This window comes from Argentina silus, assembly GCF_951799395.1.
Source record: "Argentina silus genome assembly, chromosome: 19".
Lineage (NCBI taxonomy): Eukaryota > Metazoa > Chordata > Actinopteri > Argentiniformes > Argentinidae > Argentina > Argentina silus.
This window is the reverse complement of record NC_139673.1, coordinates 11,309,346-11,329,229: the sequence shown is the minus strand read 5'-3', so window position 1 is coordinate 11,329,229 and position 19,884 is coordinate 11,309,346. Positions and strand designations below refer to the sequence as shown.

Genomic DNA, 19,884 nt, shown 5'->3' with positions numbered 1-19,884 from the left:
TGTTCCCCCCTCCCTCCTTTCCTGTTCTGTCTGTACCACATCTGTGACAAGCCTGTGTAGCAGAAACTCTCTCTCTCTGCTGTGCCCCTTCAGACAGCCCCCCAAAAGCAGATACAGTGAAAGGGTACTTGAGAGAGAGAGAGAGAGGGAGAGGGAGGGAGGGAGAGAGAAAGAGAGATGAGAAACAGACAAAAGGAGCTAAGCGATAGAGTGTGTGTCTATTTCTGTGTATAAATAATAGGGAGCAATTGAGAGGGGGGGAGAGTGAGAGCGAGAGAGAAAAGAGAGAGAGAGAGAGAGAGAAAGAGAAAATGAAAGAGGGGAGGAGGAGGAGAAGAAGAAAGGGAGGGAAAGGAGCCAGCTGGCGTACTTTGAGTAGTACGGTTGCAGGCTGATATTAGAGACTGGCTTCCCAGCCTGCCCATTCTCCAAACCACAGACTCAGACTCGGACCAGACGCAGACCACAATCCTCAGAGAGAGAGAGAGAGAGAGAGAGAGAGAGAGAGAGAGGAATGGAGGAGAAGAGAGGAGGAGACAGAGGAAGCAGAGCACAATTCAGGCAGAGAAACTGATAGTGACAGAGTTTCCATCTCCCAGCACTGGATAGTTTCAAAGCTGTAGTTTCTTTCTCTGGTTTCTGCTCTCTGTGGTGCCACATTGCACTGCCAAGATAAGTCACTGTCCGGTCTGGGGAAAAAGGAAAAGTCAAAGCTACAATGGGCCAGCACAATGGAGTATGATATTGATTTTTCCAAACATTTCGTCTGGCTGAAGAAGGTAAGCGACTGGATACCATTTCACTCTCCTTCCTTTCTGCGACAGTACAATAGCATCTGTGCAGAGTGAGTTAGTCATTGTTATGATGCACAGAGTGTCAGAGGCACGGTATACACTGGATGCACGTGGAGAGACGATGCCTTGCCTCTTGTGTTGCTCAATTGCTCATCGGACAGTACCGCTGCTGGAAACTTTGTCAGCGGAGGCTCACCTGTTGTGCGTACTAAGTCGAGAGGTGTGAAGCATACCGCAACCCTCTCCTGTGATGTTCACATTTCACAGAGCAATGCCCCTCCTAAAACAGCTGTTAAAGGTTTGGACGGTTCAAGAAATGTATCTAAAACACTGAACTGCACTATTCACTCAAGGGTCACCAAAAGTTCTGGTACAAGTCAACATAAGTCTGGTCTTGGACTGTAAAACTGCACATTCCAATGTAAGTCACCGACAAAACAATACTTAGAGTGTGAGTCAAACTTTCTTGATGGGCAGGATTTTTTTTTTTACCTATCCCGGAAACCTAGTCACCAGGTTTACTTGACTGGTGACACTGAGCCTGATAAAGCATAAGAACTTTTTCCTTCCCATATTGAGCAGTGAAAAGAGTGGTAGGAAACCCAATCTGTTGTTTTTGTCTGAATGCGGATGACGATTGTTTGTTGTGAGTCTTGGGGTGAATGGATGTGATCAGGGATAGGAGGAAAAGCATTTCAGTGTGTATCTCAATGGGAAACAGATCTCCTGTGGTACACGTGTGTGCTTGAGGCTTAAAGCATTTCACGGTCGCAATGGTCACAGATTATGGGGCATGGAACGTGCATCGCTGGAGAGGTGGATTCTGCATGAAAGGTACCCAAACCAGTTCAAGAGGTCAGAGTACTTACGGTAAAGAGAAGAATGCACCAGTGTGTGTTTGTCATCTTTTCTTTCCACTGGTACACAGGAAGAGTGATTGGACTGGACTGATGTTGTTACCAGCCCTACCTGAAATCCCACTCACCATCTTGTTGTCATTACATGAAGACATTTTTAGCTTGGTCCTGACTGGCTCCATCTGGACCTCATTGTTACGGGTTGAGTTGGACCACTGAACGGTCTCCCTGATAGATGAATATATCCTAACTTTCTTAAAAAAAAGAAGCTGTAGTCAAATAGATTTTCTTTTGCATTGACAAAACCATATATAATGTAATTATAATATAACCATATAATTGACAATTTGCACAACAGATGATCTGATCTGATGATCTGTAGAGTGACCTTGAAGACTCTATTCAAGGTTTAATGGTATTTCAAAATTACAGTAAACCACTTGAGCTGGCTGGCGCACAATCACGGATCCAGTGCCACAGAAAGTTTCCATGAGTGTGGTGGTCAAAAGCTTGGATTTCCCAGCAATTTTGTATAATTTGGTTACATTCCTTTTTGCCTGAGAATTAATAACTCTCAATCATCATAATTTTTTTGCCTCATTATACAGGCAACCCAGGGACATAGCTGTTGAGTTCTCAATCTTCATGTTATCAACACCATTTAAAGCTGGCTTAGGAGGATTAAACGTCTTACAGAATACCTCTATGACCACATCAGCTCTCCACTGACACAATAGCTTTTGTGAAACCAGAACTCTGTGTGTGAGTGTGTGTGCGTCTGTGTGTGTGTGTGTGTGTGCGTGGGTGCGTGCGTGCGTGCGTGCGTAGAAATGCTTGTTGCTCACTCCTGATCGGTTGCCCTCATTGGAGAGAGCCCTAGTTGGAGGCTCAGCTGACTCAGTGGGCAGTTCCACAACCTGAGCATTGACTGACTGCTCCTCTGTAGGTAAACCTGCGCTCCCCTGGGAACAACGAGACTTGCCAGGAGAGGTTGTCACGTTTAGAGGGAGACAAAGAGTCACTCATCCTCCAGGTAAGACCTGCTTGTCTCATACTATGTATACATGCACATTGATATGATTTATTGTAACTGTGTATGCATACAAAAATATTGTGTTACAGAATATTGTGTGTTTGTCTGGCATGTTTGTGTGAAGGTACATTTGCTATTTAACAGTTGTGTAATGGTTGTATAGTCCATCTAACATATAGAAAGGTTAATTCATCTCAAGCTGAACCACCTGTTGAATATGAGCCTGCTTTAGTAAACGAGGATACATGACACCTCAATGACCTCCTGCTGCCCTCACTGAACATAAACACTAGTCAGATCATGTAGCAGAGTCATTAGAATGCAGGAAAGAGAGAGAGGGAGGGAGGGAGGGAGGGAGGGAGGGGAGGGGAGGGAGATAGGGCAAGTGTTTGCATGGGTGGGTAGATAGGTAGGTAGGTAGGTAGGTAGGTAGGTAAGTAGATTGGCAGGTAGGTAGGTAGGTAGATTGGCAGGTAGGCAGGTAGGTAGTAAGGGAGGGAGGGAGAGAGGGAGGGAGGGAGGGAGGGAGAGAGGGAGGGGATGAGCAATCTGAGGTGTGGTTATGTATTTGTTTTGCTTCATAGGTGAAGCAACAGTGATATTATTTCAATTTTAGAGACAGCCAGCTGTTCAGGTTAGACTAATGTACAGTCCAGTATGTGGGAGTTCTCACGGTTGCTGAGTAAGCTATTTCTTCCCCTCAGTCAGGCCCAGGCTTGTGGGCTTTAACACTACTCTGTGTGTGTCAGGTGTGCCCACTGCTTGTCAGACAGGTCTCATGCACTTGCTACCACATTCCTCTGTTAAACCACACATCATTGGCTACCTAAGCCCTGCCTTTATGACATGATTGGCTGTTGCTTTCCCTCATTGTTTTTCTTATGGCTGTATCTCCCAGACTTGGCCTGAGAAGCTGTTACTCCTGAAGGACAAAGGATCATTCATTTACTTCAGGAAAGGCAATATATGCACTGTATAATCAGGCACAGTGAAGGGTATATCAACAAAGGTGCTGGTATTTTCTGGAACAGACGATTGAGAAATGTTGGGGTTGTGAATGGGATTGGCTATGGTGGGAAAGGTATCTACATGTTGCGATGAGGTCAAACTGTCTCCTCTTCCTTTCCTCTGTCACACACACACACAGGTAAGCGTGCTGACGGACCAGGTGGAGGCTCAGGGAGTGAAGATCAGTGATCTAGAGAGTTCTCTTGTGGAGCACCAGCACAAGCTCAACTCCACTGAGGTGATGCTGCAGCAGGTACACACCTTACACACATTATTTATCCTAGTTTAATTACTTAATGTTTCACCTTACCCTCAGTCCTTAAACCTACCACTGTACCCTTGTTCTCAGTCTAGTCTGGGTTTCGTTTTACCCAATATGATGCATGACAGGAGGACACCCAATATACTGAATGTGTCACTAGAGTACGTCCAAGACGACTGTCAGAGACAAGAGAGCATCCAAGGGAAAAGTCTCCTCATAGACTGGCTCAGGACTCCAGCTTCCCAGGAGGAAATTCCTGTCCAGGATTCCAGTGTGCCTGGCTCTAGATCACCGTGACAACCCAAATATTTAGGGCAGTCGGTTGCCTTCCAGGACCGTAGCTTGGAGCGAGCGTCTGGTCTGGTCACAGTGTTCAAGCTCTGCTAGGACGGTCTGGTCTGTCTGGGCAGGTGTGCACAAGACCACGCCACACGGTCCCAGCCCAGATGAGGTCAGACACACACCCCCAAGCTGGGAGACAGGAGGGGAGGGAGAGAGGGAGGAGAGAGAGCGGGATTGAAAACGGAGGGAGTCCGGGTGATAGAGGGAGTCGCCTTTCATTAGAGGAGGAGGTGTTTGTGTCCACGTCTTGCATTGCTGAGTTCAAACTCAGAACAGACTGGGAATCTCCAGGACCCTGTCTCCAAAGGATCTGTGAGAGCGTCAAGTGTATCGGACAGCCAGTGCTATAGCCTCCCATGCATGGGAAGGATTACCTCATTCTCACACAGACTGGACTCTGAGGTAGGAGGAACCTGTTACTGTAGCTTAGAAACCTTTCTGACGAATTGTCATTCTAATGAGAGGATTCCAACGACTTCAGACGAAGGTTGTTTGTTTCTCTACAACAGAAAAAAACCAACATTGGCTTTGAAGTGACTTAAGTTATCTGATACATCTGGGTATAACCATTGCCAACGCAAGCTGGCTAATTCCCTTATGCAGAGCAGTGCTGGCTGTGTTGAAGGGCTGGGTTTGTTTCATGGAGACGTGGTCATTATGAGGCTTTGGACCTGAGCCGTAAATCTCTTCCTAGTGACACAGCTCTAATATTTTCCATGTGCACTCTCTCCGAGAAGCTCAAAGCTGTTCTTTTTAAAGAGCTCAATTTTTATATGGCCGTGCTGGACTGTCTCAGCGCTTCAGACACTTCTGTGGACCTGTCTGGTTCATTGGCACCTGCCTGAACTCAACAAAAAGTAAAATGGAAGTTTCCGTTCCCTTGGTCTGGCTGACTCTATAGTTTGACATCTGCTCTCTGATGAAGAGGGCAAGTGAATAGAGGAGCAGTAAAGTCCTTCAGCACTGTTAAGTTGTCTGCTTTGGTCTCTCTCTCTCTTTCTCTTTCTCTTTCTGTCTCTCTGTGTTTGTGTCATGCAGTGACTGAGAGAGGAAGTAAAAATAGTGCTCATAGACAGGACTGTGTATATTTAGCCATTTGAACAGAGACTGAAACCAGAGGGTTTGTCTGACTGTGACGGTGACTAGCTGCTGTGGAGCTATTAGGTAGCTAGTTTTGTGTCTTTTGTCTTTGTCATTGTGTGTGTTGTGTGTGTGTGCATGTGTGTCTGTACATATGTGTATGTATGTGTGTGTGTGTGTGTGTGTGTGTCTGTCTGACTGTCTGTGTGTGTGTGTGTGTGTTTCTTGTGTGTAACTTGTTTCTGACTGTCTCTCTTATGTTTGGGTGTGCATGTGTGTGTCCATCCGGGCCAGGAGCTCCTCAGCAGGACATCACTGGAGACACAGAAGCTGGATTTGATGGGGGAGGTGTCCTTCCTCAAACTCAAGCTGGTGGACATGGAAGAGAAACAGAACCACGGATTAGAGAGACAACACAAAGCAGAGGTATGGAACCGGAGAGACAAGGAGATACGATTATGAATAATGGCAAGCTTAGGGCTGATATCTGAGGCCAGAATTGAGAACTTGATACATGGAGCGTAGCATTGCTGTAATGTTAGCCAACATGGTAGGGAAAGCTTTAACAACAAATAAGTGAGGTGTCCGTCAAATAGTCATTAGTCATTCTAGGCAAATACCAATGAGGTGAGGCAAACAACAGGGTCACAAGGGGTTGAGCTGGGCTCTTGAGGATGTTCCCAAGGTGCATTAGATGTGTTGTGGTGTAGGCCAGGGTGATAGCAGATAGGGCAGGCTAGGGTAGAGGCACAGGGGCTAATGACGATAGGGGTGGAGGGGGACCAACAAGGGATCTCTTTCATTAAATAGTGTGAAATGTACTCATAACATGTTTGTCAAACTTAATTACTGTACACTGAGCTAGTGTTGGAGGCAGTGAGCTGGCGTATTAAGAGTGACGCTGCAGACCTGCATGCTAATGGAAAAATGTGTTTGTCAGAGCATGACGTTGCAATTTCCAGTAAGGGGCTTGAATATTTAGCTCAGATCCCCTCCGATATCTCTCTTCGTAAAGTGATCCCTGCCAGGAATGACATGCATACACAAATCCTAACCCAATGTGTATGGTGGAGCCGACCATGCAGTCAGCTGCTGACTTTATGAGAACCATAAACATACTCTCCTAAGACGAAGGGGAGCATTCTCTTCACCCTTTAACCCTCCTTCTGGACTATATGTCAATATGAAACTGCACCGCAGGGAGTTATAGCTTTGTGTTTCACTTCAACCTGAACGGTGTGTTTGCTCAGGCCAGACATATCAGGTGATCTAAATACATCGGCCACATGAAAGGAAAGAGCAAAACGTTCTTTTACAGTTCTGTTACAAAATGTGATAGTGTAATGTGTGTAGTGGCTGTCAAAACACTGCTTGTCAAAGAGCCTTTATGTCCTGGAGCAAATACAGTACAGAATGAGCAGTGCCTGGCCTGGCATGATGGATGTCTTAGTAAACGTAAGGGTGTGTAGGCTGCAGGCCAGGGGTTTAATGTTTCTGTCTACAGACCTGATGTTAAAACTATGACTGGGCCATTGTAAGAGCGAGATCAGAAAAAGGTGGGTTGGTGTTTTTGGTGGAAGTGTCGAATGAAGGGACCCCCCAATGGTTTACATACTCAAGGCATGGTACCACTTTCTTTAGGCAGGAAACTGTGTTTCCTAGGCATACCTGAGACTGCCCAAGGACTTTTTAATGAAGAGGATATTCAAGTAGAGAGAACAGGGATTTGTAGTTGTTTAGTTTTGTAATAACATAGCGTTTCAGCACCGTCCTTGTCTGCTTTCATAGTGCAGGCTACACAAACTCTGCCATCGCAATGACAGCTGCCTGGACTCCAGTCAACAGGAGAGAATGGCAGAAATCTGCTTTGAACATTCCATCGGCATGCCACACACACACACACACACACACACACACACACACACACACACACACACACACACGGACAAAATAAGGTACAGCAAAGTACAAGTACACCCACAAATTAACTCAACACGTGCCCAATACCTATACATACAGTGCAGTACACACACATAGCCAACACACAGTGCACACATGCCCGCACAAGAACACACATGTACACTTTCACAAGTGTAGCAGCCCCCTTGCGGTGGAGCCTCTAAGCTCCTAGTTATATATAGCAGCGGAGGCACCACTCTGTATCATCTGTCATATCCTCTAGACTGGACACCATGTGAGACTTCCTCAGTCCACAGTCCAAGCATAGCTCCACTGCTGTTTACCCTCTTTCTGAGAGAACGAGATGGTCTCCGCTGGGCAAGATGGAAGGCAAACAAATGCCTGTATTGATCAGTGCTATGGGTATACTGTAGCGTCTCTGTATGTCTATGCATGTATCTAACTCAGAGTGTTGCGTTGCAAATTTGTTCAGTTTGAGTTGGAAATTGATACATATCCAAGGAAAATGTACTCTCTCTCTCTTTGTTTGTTTCTTTGTTTCTTTTTTTTCTCTCTCTCTCTCTCACACGCACACATGCACACACACAAACACGTCTTGAGGTGGTCTCAAAGTAGGTCAGTAACATACTAAAAGTATTTACCCTGGCTAGATGAGACCGTTTCATGGATCCAGAGAGTGTGTATTGGGACCCAGCAGAGCTGGGTTTCTCATTGAGGTTCACTTTTAGACATATAAACCAAAACCACTGCATCTACGACTTCATATGACTTTAAATGTTCCATCAACTGTTATTCTATTGGCAACCGAACATGGGCAAAGAGAGAAACTTCATCCATGGGGTACATCCAGTGCATATAGTTCATCCAGTGCATATAGTTCATCTAGTGCATACAGCTAGATGGGGCACACACAAGCATGTGCACATCATACTGTATGTATGTTGCTCAACATATAGTAGTCTTCCCTTCTTTTTTCTCTCTCCTCATCCTGTCTCTGTATTCTTCTGTTTCTTCCCTCTGTCTGTCTGTCTGTCTGTCTGTCTGTCAGAGTGTAGTGAACCTGATTAGTGAGCTGCAGGAGCAGATGTGTAGGTTTCAGCAGGAGATCAATAACAGGATCCAGGAGAAAAAGGCTCTGGAGAGCCAGGCTGACGCTAGCCCACAGGAGGCCTGCGATACTGGGCCCAACCAGGCCCAAAGCCCAGACCAGGGGCTCGCCTGTGACAGTAGCCCAGAGGAAGTGCACGACAGCGGGCTGGAGGAGGCTCCAGACATGCCTGATGTGTGCGCAGACCTAAGGCAGAGTAACTCAGATGTTGAGGAGCATTGCTGCTCTGAAGGAGAGAGTGTAGGCAAAACCTGTGTGCATGGACTCCTGACCTAATGCATGGTTTTCACCTTGTCAGTATGTGTTTGAAATCCTCAAATCTTTTGCTGACATTAGGAAACCCCCCGCAAAGTCCAATTGTGTGTGTAGAAAATCTCCCAGGCCAGTGACATTTCTTGTGGGTTTTTTCTTTTTAACTTGCATTAGGTTTTGGCATGGTGGACTAGTGGTGTTGTGTGAGAGCAATTTGCTGACATTACTAATCTACTAAGACCTTTGAGTCCAGCACATTGACCATGCAATGTATTGCATAGATTTCCAATTAGATCTTAAAGTGTGTTGTATTCACGAACAATTCAATCATTGTTTGACAATTACCCAGTTATTTTTCTCATTAAAAATGTGCAGGGTTTACTTCAAGAGCTCAGACTCCTCAAAGACAAGGTGGACAAGCTTGAAGACCAGAAGTCACAGTACGAGAGGAAACTCAAAATAACAAAGGTAAAACAAAAGAGCCTTCTCTCTACACCATCGACTAGTGCCCATATTCCACTGCTACAGGAACTGGCCTAGCTTTGTCTCCAGCTTTCCTAAACACTGTCCAATCCCATCCACCGGCCAGTTTAGATGAGTCACAGCCTGTCTTTCTCATTCACAATAGCTGCTCTTTTCTCTACAAATCTGTGGCGAATTTTCTAAGTAGAAATAGATTTAATTAAAGCATCGTCCTACTGGTCTTGTTTCTTTTGGCGGTTGTCTGCAATACCTTGGCACCCATGCATGTCCGTACCTCTCTGGCTCTCTTACTCTCTCTCCCTCCTTGCACGCTCTGTCTTTGTCTCTCCACTACCTCACTTCCTTGCCTTCCGCATTTACCCAGCTACTGTGTCTTACTCTCGCTCCCTCAATACCTGTCACTCTCTCTCTCTCTCTCTCTCTCTCTCTATTCCCTCTCTTTTCTCTCGCTTCACCTCTTACTCTCTATGTTTAGCTCCTCTCCCTGTCTCTCATGAGCTATTCATCACACTCTCCATGTCTGTCTGCCTCTCCCTTTCCCTTTCTTTCTGCAGCTGTCTGTCTCTTTCTCTCTCTCTCTCTCTCCATGTGTGTAAACAGTCTCTCAAGGCCCAGCTCTGTAGCCTGGGGCTCAGTGTAAAGCTCATGCAGACAGACAGACACACAGACAGCAGTGGGAAGGCTGCTGTCAGACACTGCCGGTACCAGAGCCTACCCACCACCCCCTTAACCCCCCTATATCACCCTGCGCCCCATATTCACCTTTCCCCATTTACCAACCATTTGCTAACCATTCCCCCTGATACCTCCATACAAGTCTGTATGTGTTACTATTTTGAAGGCGTCCTTGCAATGGAATTGACTCTCATGTTACTTTAATTGACATCTGCTTTTTGCTTATAGCATGTTCCGCTAAAGTTTACAACAGCCTTTACTACATTCTGAGCCTTTCTTGAAAAGTTTGTCTGTCAGTGTTAGTGCTTTGTTGTGGCTCTGCTGCTCTGAAGTTTATTGTGCCCACATATTACACATATGGACCATTGAATAACACAACATAGTCTCCAAATGATTACGTTCTGGGGGATCGTTTCTATGACACATATGGAACATTGAGTAAGACCAGATCTGCAAACTTCTGCTTTCAAGTTCATAAGACCTAAGGATTTGGGTCTATATAGACCCAAACTCCTGTATATTGGGATATACAGGAGTGGTAGAAAACAAGGTGGGTCAATGCTGGACACAGGAGAAATTGACGAACATAAATGTTAATGTTAAAATGTGCTCATTTTAAATGAGGTAAATGCTATTCTTCCCCCAAAAAGTTGCGTCAACACCAGTCATCACTGGTGTGCATGTGTGTTGGTGTGTGCGCGTGCTTTTCCAGTGTGAGTGTGTGTGACATTAACCTTCCTCTCTGTCTCACACACACAGGCAGAGATCTGTGACCTCCAGCAGCTCCTGCTCAATAAGAATGCTGAGATAGAGAGCCTTCACACCAAGCTGCTGTCCAGACCCTCTCTCTCCACAGAGAGCTCAGAGAGAGGTAAGCCCTCCTGTTTGCCTGCCTCAGGCTTACACCATGTTTCTCTATTAGGGAATGATGTAATTGTATTTTGCCTAGTTGAGACAGAACTGTGTGTGTGTGTGTGTGTGTGTGTGTGTGTCTGCATGAGAGTGTGGTGTCTAACTGTGGCTCTCTCTGTCTCTCCCCACCTTGCATCACCCTCACTGTTAGAGGAGATGTACAGGAGAAGGCTGAACAACAAACGTAAGCCTCGACACGGATTAACAACAGCTCTAAGCTACTGCTTTTATCTCAAGAACATCTTCTGTCCTAGAAAGTCCCCCTAACATCAACCCCTCTACTTCTCTGGTTCTGTTTTGGGTCTCTTTGGGTCTCTCTCTTTCACAGAGCTGTGCAAATCACACCCAATCATGGAATGTGGCTGAACACCTGGCTTTCTCTCAATCTCTTCTCTTTCTCTCACTGTTCCGTGATGGCTGTCTGACTGATTGATGGATTTCATGCCTTTCCCCTTTGTCAAATGTCTTCTTCTGATTGTCAGTGCTCAACACTAGAACTCAGAGATTGCACCGATTGATTACAATGCATGCTGGTGGAGGTAGAAACCGGAAGACAGGCTCATTGTAATACATGGAATGGAATACGGGAATAGTATCAAACATGTGTGTTTGATGCCATTCCCTATTCCATTCCATGAATTACAATGAGCCTGTCCTCTGATTTCTACCTCCACCAGCCTCACCTGATGCATATGTACAGTATACTGTAATAACCGCAGTATTGGTGGTCTTCTTTCTACAGACCAGGAGCTCCAAAGGTTGAGGACAGGGATGGATTCACTGCTAGCCGCCAACGATGAAAAGGTGAGTGACCGTGGCAGTAAGGAAAAGTAAGGGAGAAGAGAGTAGGAGTTTGGTCTATTTTCTCAGCTCAGCAGAGCTGGCGGTTATATAAGTTCAAGTGTGTTGGCATTGGTTTAAAGTAGGGTACCATTGTGTACATGAAGCTGTGTGTTGGCATATACAACACGATCATCATCATTACTGTTTGAATGCTAGTTGGCTCCTGGATCGGCTTGGCCATTCCTGTACGTCAATATACAGTTCACTCCACCCTCAGGCAGTTATAGCACAGTGGAGCTTTTGTACTCTTGCAGTCTCACGGAATCTTGGATCTTTGAAGACACACAGTCATGTGTGTAGACACACACACGCACACACACACGTACGCACGCACACACACACACACATACACACAAGAGGCCAGCAATTTTAGGCAAAGCCACACTTAACGAGTCCAGGATCTGCCAAACCTAATTTTGGACTTAGATACATTAAGGGAAACATGGTAAGGCCATTCACGGGCACCACTTCAAAAAACACACACTCTTCTGAGCTAGTTACCACGACTCAGATTTCCAGCTGTGCCTATGTCAATCCCCACCCTGCTCTACTCTTTAAATGTTAAATACATATGGAGCATTAGTTGTATCAGGCAGTAATGCAGGGAATATGGTGGGCAGTAAGGGATTAATTTTTTCATAACTTTATTGAAACAATGGAGTGGCCTGTTATCAACATTGATTGAAGGGTTGACATCTCTTTGCGTTGCAGGACCGTCGTATTGAGGAGCTCACACTGCTGCTAGGCCAGTGCAGGCAATTCAGAGACGTCCCAACCCAGAGAAAAGGTACATTCATGCTATTATAACCTGGACGTATTTGCTAATACAGGTCTCCAGTTCCGTTTTTGTACAAATAGTACTTCACTGTTTGATAAAAATCACTTTTTTGAGATATTGAAAAAACAATAATATTGCCCGCCTGAGAGAAGCAATAACCCCTTTCTCTCCTTGATCCTGTAGCTCCACCTGCTGTCCTCTCAGTGTCCAATGAGAGGAGTCCGTCGAGCAGCAGTGAGGAAGAGGAGCAGGGAGTTTTGATGAAGACAGTCCCTGCCAATGCTCACTCTGAGAGCTTGAAGTCTGAGGTGGGTGTTATGAATATGAATATGTTTGTACCCAATACAGATTGGGTATAGTACATGAGGAGTCCTAGTCTGGGTTACAGGATTCATCCTTGGCTCCCTGTCCTCTTCTCTGTCTTCCCTCCATCCCAGCTGTCCTCCAGCAGATCATCTCCACAGCTGCAGGTTTCCCCTCTGTCAGTACAGAAGGACATAATAGATCTGAGGTGAGACTCTGGAAACTGTATTCTTCGTAGGATAAGTTAAGGTGTCAGTGGGACTGAAATAATCAACTAGTCATCATGATGATGAGTTGAAATATACAGTATATTGTTGTTGCATATTGACACTGTTTTTCATTTTTGGTCAGGACACAGCCCCGGCTTTTATCCAGTAGTATGGACGACCTACAGAATGGATCTTCACGAAAGGTAGAGTCATTCTCGTGTTCATTTCTTTAGTGCCTAATCCTGTATCTCTGTACACTGTTCTGCTGGGAGTCTGTCATGTATGTGTCACAGTCCTAACACCTAGACTTTCCTTTTTCCGGACTCTTCTTCACTCTTCCAACCTCTAGCATGTAGTTGAGCCTCCTGTACAAGCTGTCGTGTTACCCGAGGTACTTTTACTGTCACTAAACCCTGTTTACCTTCAAACCCTACACTGTTTTTCTATGGCTTTCTATGTCTGTAAACACTTCTAACCGATCAATATATCCTGTATATATGTGTGTATACACATCTAACTTAACATCGATCCATATGAACAACCAATCCATATGACCAAGCTTCTCTCTGTATTGTGTCTTTAGTCTCCACATGCTGATAATAGGAGCCAGACGCTGCCTGTCAAGGCCTCCCTCTCGGAGCAGAATGGAGAGACGGAGAACAGTGACAAGAGCAGTGACACTCAGAGCCAGAGATCTCCGGAAGGCAGTGAGGACGGAGACTCAACCCAGAGTAAGCCCAGAGAAGCACAGTCAGAGGATCCCCTGTACTGGCCCCTGTAAAACCATGGAACGCAAAACTAATGATATCAGACCAGCCCAAGACCTTGGTCTCCCTTTGAAAGTGGAAAAAAACACTTCTCTGGCTACCACTGGCTAGCCTTCCTTTGATCATAGCTAATAGAGAGAAGGCCCGCCCCAGCCAAAGCGCAGGTTTCCACGGATATTCCTGTCTGTCACAGAGATCATGTTCATATCCCCACCCTCTCTCTCTGTCTATTTATCATGAACCACTCTCACACCAACCCCACCCTCTCCATTTCTCACGGACCACGCTCACCCCAAACCCACCCAACCCTACCCTTTGGAGTGGGGTGAAACAAGTCCATAAATATTGGCCTCCCAGCCATAACTAGTGCCATATGGTGGGATTTCGAGCATGTGGCAAAGCCCAGCTGCAAACTCTCTCTCTCTCTCTCTCTCTGGCCCTTTCTCTACTATTGGGTGGTCGCTCAGATCCAAATGTTTCCATTCCATACACCTCTTACCAATCCCCCAGAATGCATGCCAATAGTTATTTATATTGCAGGACCGGTGTAATTCAACATTTTATTTTTTTGTAATCTCATCAAGGGTCATTTAGAATAAACTGCACATTTCCATTCTGGCCCAGTCATCAAGATTCTGTCTTTTCAAAGGATCATTGGCAGTATGAAAAGCAGCAATTTTAGAAAATCATATTGTAACAAAGATAACATCAGCTTATTCAGCTATTGCTCTAAAACATAGAATTTTGTGGAAAAAAATATATTTTTCAACTGAGTGTATTGTCTTTGTGGCACATTTTCACAGAGAAACATCTACAAAAGCACCAAAAACCCTCTCCTTACAGTATATGTTTAAATCCAATGTAAATGCATGGCATATTGAATAGGATGTTGATTTGTTCTCTCTCCTTACAGGAAAGACAGAGAAAATGGATAACACCACCTCTATTGATCATTCAACCCTGTCATCAGGGCCGGAGTCAGGGCAGCGTACGGTTGGCTCGCCAGAACACTTGAAGAACAACAGGAGCATCAGGAAGCTCTGGGGAAAGTATGTGTGTGTGTGTGTGTGTGTGTGTCTGCTCTGTATACGGTATGTCTGTATGCTACATAATGTATGTCTGTACAGTATGACTCAGTATTGAGTCAATGAGTCAGTCTCCATAGGAGACCAGATGATTAGTGCTAATCCAACTGAATGAATTGAGTGGATATGCAGATAATGACATCTAGACACACTTTACGGATGTGTCCGTCAAATGGAGACTAAAAAGAATGACTCCCCCCTCCCTCCAGGCTCAGAAGGACCCAGTCTGGGGGTCTACAGGGGGAGGACCTGGAGCCAAACCAGTTCAGGAGAGGAGGTCTACGGGCCACAGCAGGGCCTAGACTCACCCGCACACCTGAGTCTGGCAGCTCTGTGCGGTAAGAGCCTGGGTTTTGGGGATGGGAGATGACTCCATGACAACTCTTATTAATAAGCTGATTGGTTTGGTTACATATGTTGCATGTTGGGATATACCAGGATCAAGTAAATACAGAAGATACAGAAAATACTCCTCTCTCAACAAACTAAGAAAACATTGAGTTGTGTGAGGCATTGATGGCACTACTGCTGCCACTAGATGAGCAGGTGTGATCTGACTCACGTGCTTGCTGTCTCTCAGTGATCTGAACACTCCGTTCGGCCAGTGGAACAGGGAGCAGGTGTGTGGCTGGCTGGAGGACTATGGGCTGGGCCAGTACGTCAACCTGACCAGACAGTGGGTCGACAACGGACAGACGCTACTGTCCGCCACACCACAGGACTTCGAGAAGGTCAGGGAAGGGATGGGAGGGTTGCTACCATGAAGTACTCACTCAAATGCATTTAGGGGTCCTTTAACAGCAGGCTTTGTAACACTGCAGGATGATTATGTTTTAAGCCCAATTTCTAAATGTTACCATGGATTGGCTTTCACTACCAGACAAACAAACTCTGCTACAACCATAGCTAAACATGGAGGAACATATCATACCTTACTGTAGCATTCATCTTTCTGCGACCACAGGAAATGAGTATGAAGCACCCCCTACACAGGAAGAAATTGCAGCTGGCTCTGAGGGCCTTCAGCACTAAGACCCTGGAGAAGTCCTCTGAGCTGGACCACATCTGGGTCACACGTACGTGTACAATGTTCGATGTTCCCTGCAATCTGTTTACCTGCAACAACAATTACTGTAAGCACTTTACAGTCGGACCATTAGAAATGCTAAACTCTTATTGGTCATTTCCAGGCTGGTTGGATGACATTGGTCTCCCTCAGTATAAAGACCAGTTCCACGAGGGGCGAGTGGATGGCAGGATGATTCAGTATCTCACTGTGGTAAAGGACTGTTTATTCCCAAACCAACATATTTTCCAATGGAGTTTTCAGATATAATGAGTGAACCCACCATGGCTTTCCCTGTGACGTGTCTCTTGCTTTGGTGTTTGTGTTTCCTGTGTCCTAGAATGACCTGCTGTCCCTGAAAGTGACCAGCCAGCTGCATCACCTCAGTGTAAAGTGTGCCATCCATGTTCTCCACGTCAACAAGTTCAACCCCCACTGCCTCCGACGCAGACCAGAGGAAGAGGTATGGCGTAGGGGAGGGGGGAGAGAGGGAAGAGGTTAGACGAGAGGTTAGACGCAAGGGTGGGGGGGGGGTGGGGTGAGAGGTGAGGAGAACGAAGAGGGAGAGTGAGGGAAGGATGAGAGGATGGATTGTGTTGACGAGCGGAACTTATGTTACTTTATGTTCATTTATGACTAATAAAGTAACAGAGAGCAGAGAATGAGATGTGCAGACGTCACAGAGATGTGCCGCTCTGTGGACTAGCCACAGTATGTGTGTAAATAGTGTCCTGCTGTTCAATGCTCTTCCGTGTGTCTCTGTCCTTGACCAGAAACAGCCCTCTCCCTCTGAGGTGGTTCAGTGGTCCAATCATCGTGTGATGGAGTGGCTGCGGGCGGTGGACCTGGCAGAGTATGCACCCAACCTACGCGGCAGCGGTGTCCACGGGGGGCTGATTGTGAGTGGCCTTCATCTCAGAGCAATCAACATTGAGGTTACATTGAAAAAGTTTTCAACTGGAGTCCCTGTTCTTGAGATTGGACGTACACAGTATACCTCTGTCTCTCTTGACATTTTATACAGTAGCTGTTTACAATGTTTCTTCATGGCACTATTGAGAGAGGGTCTCTATCTGAGTAAGCTCCAGCCTCTCCCCCCTCTGTCTTCAGATTCTGGAGCCTCGTTTCAGCTCTGAGACCCTGGCCTTGCTGCTGAACATCCCCCCTCAGAAGACCCTGCTCCGCCGCCACCTGGCCACCGCTTTCACATCCCTGGTGGGACCGCAGGCCACGCAGGAGAAACGGGAGTACGGCAACGCCACTGGGCACGCTCCCCTCACCACCACTGCCAAAGTCCGGGTATGACTGCAGTGGAGCATGGAGAGCAGCGTTGTGCTTGATATATTTTGTGTGCTGTAAAATTGTGTTTAAAAGTAATGAGCTGGCTGGTCAGTTGTGCCTCATTTGCTATGGAAACAACTGTGTTTATTGTCCTATGCTATTTTGAAAATGAAAATGATCCATGGCTTGAAACGCTCAATACTGAGATAATATTTTAACGTTGTTTATCTTTTTCAGCCGAAGAAGCTTGGTTTCACCCACTTCAGTCACCTGAGGAAGAGGAGGCCTGATGATGCAGACTACATCTGCCCCATAGACACTGGAGCCCTCCCCACCATGAACGGGGTCTCCCACCGGCCCTACGCAGGGCTCAGGGGCCTCAGCCCCATCCTGGACAGAGACACACAGAAGCGGGAGCAGGTGGGGACAAAAAGCTGAAGCTGACGCACCCCAAGCCAATGACTGCCAAGCTTACGGCTTTTAACTCTTATGCCACCGCAAACATACAGTATCTCTCTCCCGGAATCAAGGTGCTAATTTGGTGAACATTCTAACTTTTACATGGATGAATCCGGATGCTGATTTTCTGGACATGCTACATTGTACATTGATAATTAGCTGGAAATGCTAATTGGTTATTTGCTGCATAATGCTAATAGCGTGATTCTCATGAATATGTTGAATACTGATTTGACTGATATGGGACACGATATAATGTTTTCTAGGACGCTCTCTGCATTCCTCCCACAATGGGACACTGGATTCAGACTTCCGAGCTACCACCATTGCTTCAATACATGATGCTAATGCTATGTTACTGACTGTTGTAGCCTTAACTTCCTGTATTTAGCTTTGCTATTGACTGCCTTTGCTTATGATGTATTCCGTGATTTATGATACAATAGCAAGATTAATAATAGTTATTATAAGCTTGGTTGTGATTTATTCTGTTATATTTAATAACTGGCAAAAAAAAAAAGTAGTTGCTACCATGGGAATTCAAGGTTGAGAATGAAATTAATCACCTTTAATACCAATAATGATGAACATTCCAGTATCATCATATCATATGCCAGTTTGTATATTTAAGTAGTAAAAATAAAGCCTTATCATTTCCAGGTGCACAGGGTCCCTGTGTATGTTTGATGAGAATAATTCATGAGTCAATAATTCATCATTATCAGTATCGCATCAATCGCTACAGCTGCTCTCAAAACCTTAACCTTAATTTGTTTACCCCATGGTAGACAAACATTTGAGATATTTATTTTAACTTTTAAGCAATTTCCTGAACAGCCGATCTTGTGAAAGTAACACAAATTAATCCTTGTTGGTTTACCATAAGGAAAAGGAATAGTTTGGTAAGAGTTTTTCAGATTGCTGATGCTGTTCCATCAGGAATCTTCGGAGTGTAGATCTTTCTCCACCTCTGACATTGAGGAGAACATGGTGAGTGACACTATTGTTTATTTGAGAACCTACAATGGGTTCTACTATATGTATATGTATTGCAGGTGTGAAATGCTTCATACCAGGCTCTTCACAGTGTTGCAGAAGTGGTCAGTAGGACATCAATATCAATTTGGATATATATGAATATAATTATGACTAAATTATGATACCTATTATGACCCTTCTTTTTAACACGTGTGCAGTCTATATATGTGTTCATTCAGTGTAGAGAAACAACACTGTGATCGGACCAAACCTGCAGAAAACCTTTGATGCCCAACCCTCACCCACATTGTTTTGAAGATCTGGAGAAGACTGTGGCTGTAGCAAGAGTCTATTGACATCAAAAACCTGCACTCTTCAACACTCACTCTGCAACACACAAACAATCATCACTGTACTGTACATGCTCATCACTGTCATGTATGTCTGATCTAAGACTGCACTCTACTGGTGGAAAATATATCTACAGTACACAAGAAAACTGTTGTCCACTCATTGTACGCAGAGTAATGATCCTACTTGTTTTGTACCATTGATTAACAGATGAAAATTAATTGTGTTTTTCATCATGATTAGATTAACTATATGTGTCAGAATATAAGTAAATACTTACTTGTTTGCAGTTCTGTGTTGGCTGTATTGCACAGTATTTTTGCAGTCTCATCAACAACAGTCAACATAAGTAATTACCCCCATCGGTGTAAGCTGATATGGAGACACTGGCCCAGAGCGAAGTGTAGGATATCTGATATGTGTTTTGCTCTCTGATCTGCTTTTGCTAATTCACTTTCCAATGCTAATAGGAGAGCCCTCAAGGCAGATTTAAACAGTGGGGGAGCGGGGGGGGGGGGTGAGAGACCATCCACTACCGCATTAGTCAGATAGCCAAGCCAAATATAGCCAACAGGATCATCTTTGAGTATACAAAGTGGATCATCTTTGAGTATACAAAGTGGGTGCTTGCTGCCTAGTATTTGCTGTTGCTGTTGCTATTACTGTCTGGTATACACCAACAGCGCTAGATGCTATGTTATTGTTCTTTTGGAATTCTTAATGTTCTACTAGAATGAAGGTATCTACCATATGTATATACACAATGATATGACATTTCTAAAAGTAACATATCAAAAAACAGAGGTCCTGCCAGTATTTTTCTGTGATGCTGAGTCCTTGTCCCAGCCCTAATGGTTGTTCTAATTGAACAGTGCCCTGGTGTCCTGCAGTCTGGCAGCCAGGGGCACCAGTCGCCTCCCCTCTGAACCCTCCCCCTGCAGCACACAGCCCCAATTAGACCTAACACAATAATTAGGGAATCTTTTACCTCTGCATATCATTAGTTGCCTAACAAAGGACATCCAAATCAATGATTAG

At 45.2% G+C, this 19,884-nt stretch overlaps 1 protein-coding gene across 7 annotated transcripts; it reads left to right on the top strand.

Annotated features, from left to right (window-relative positions):
- The first annotated feature begins 520 nt into the window (after nt 1-520).
- ppfibp2a (PPFIA binding protein 2a) lies at nt 521-18,182 on the top strand. Of its 7 annotated transcripts, none has more exons than XM_083691637.1 (23): nt 521-779; nt 2,598-2,684; nt 3,832-3,945; nt 5,671-5,802; nt 9,032-9,124; nt 10,574-10,685; nt 10,878-10,910; nt 11,469-11,530; nt 12,281-12,356; nt 12,531-12,655; nt 12,785-12,858; nt 13,002-13,062; nt 13,209-13,250; nt 13,443-13,590; nt 14,540-14,675; nt 14,921-15,049; nt 15,292-15,442; nt 15,676-15,787; nt 15,902-15,990; nt 16,118-16,240; nt 16,551-16,676; nt 16,888-17,076; nt 17,296-18,182. In XM_083691637.1, exons 1-23 carry the CDS (start codon nt 732-734, stop codon nt 17,494-17,496), a joined length of 2,463 nt encoding a protein of 820 aa, XP_083547763.1. In that variant the 5' UTR covers nt 521-731; the 3' UTR covers nt 17,497-18,182. The 7 variants fall into 7 exon arrangements, with proteins under 7 accessions (XP_083547763.1, XP_083547764.1, XP_083547765.1 ...); XM_083691642.1 differs by lacking the exon at nt 521-779 and adding an exon at nt 1,352-1,387; XM_083691638.1 differs by lacking the exon at nt 10,878-10,910.
- The last annotated feature ends 1,702 nt before the right edge of the window (nt 18,183-19,884 follow it).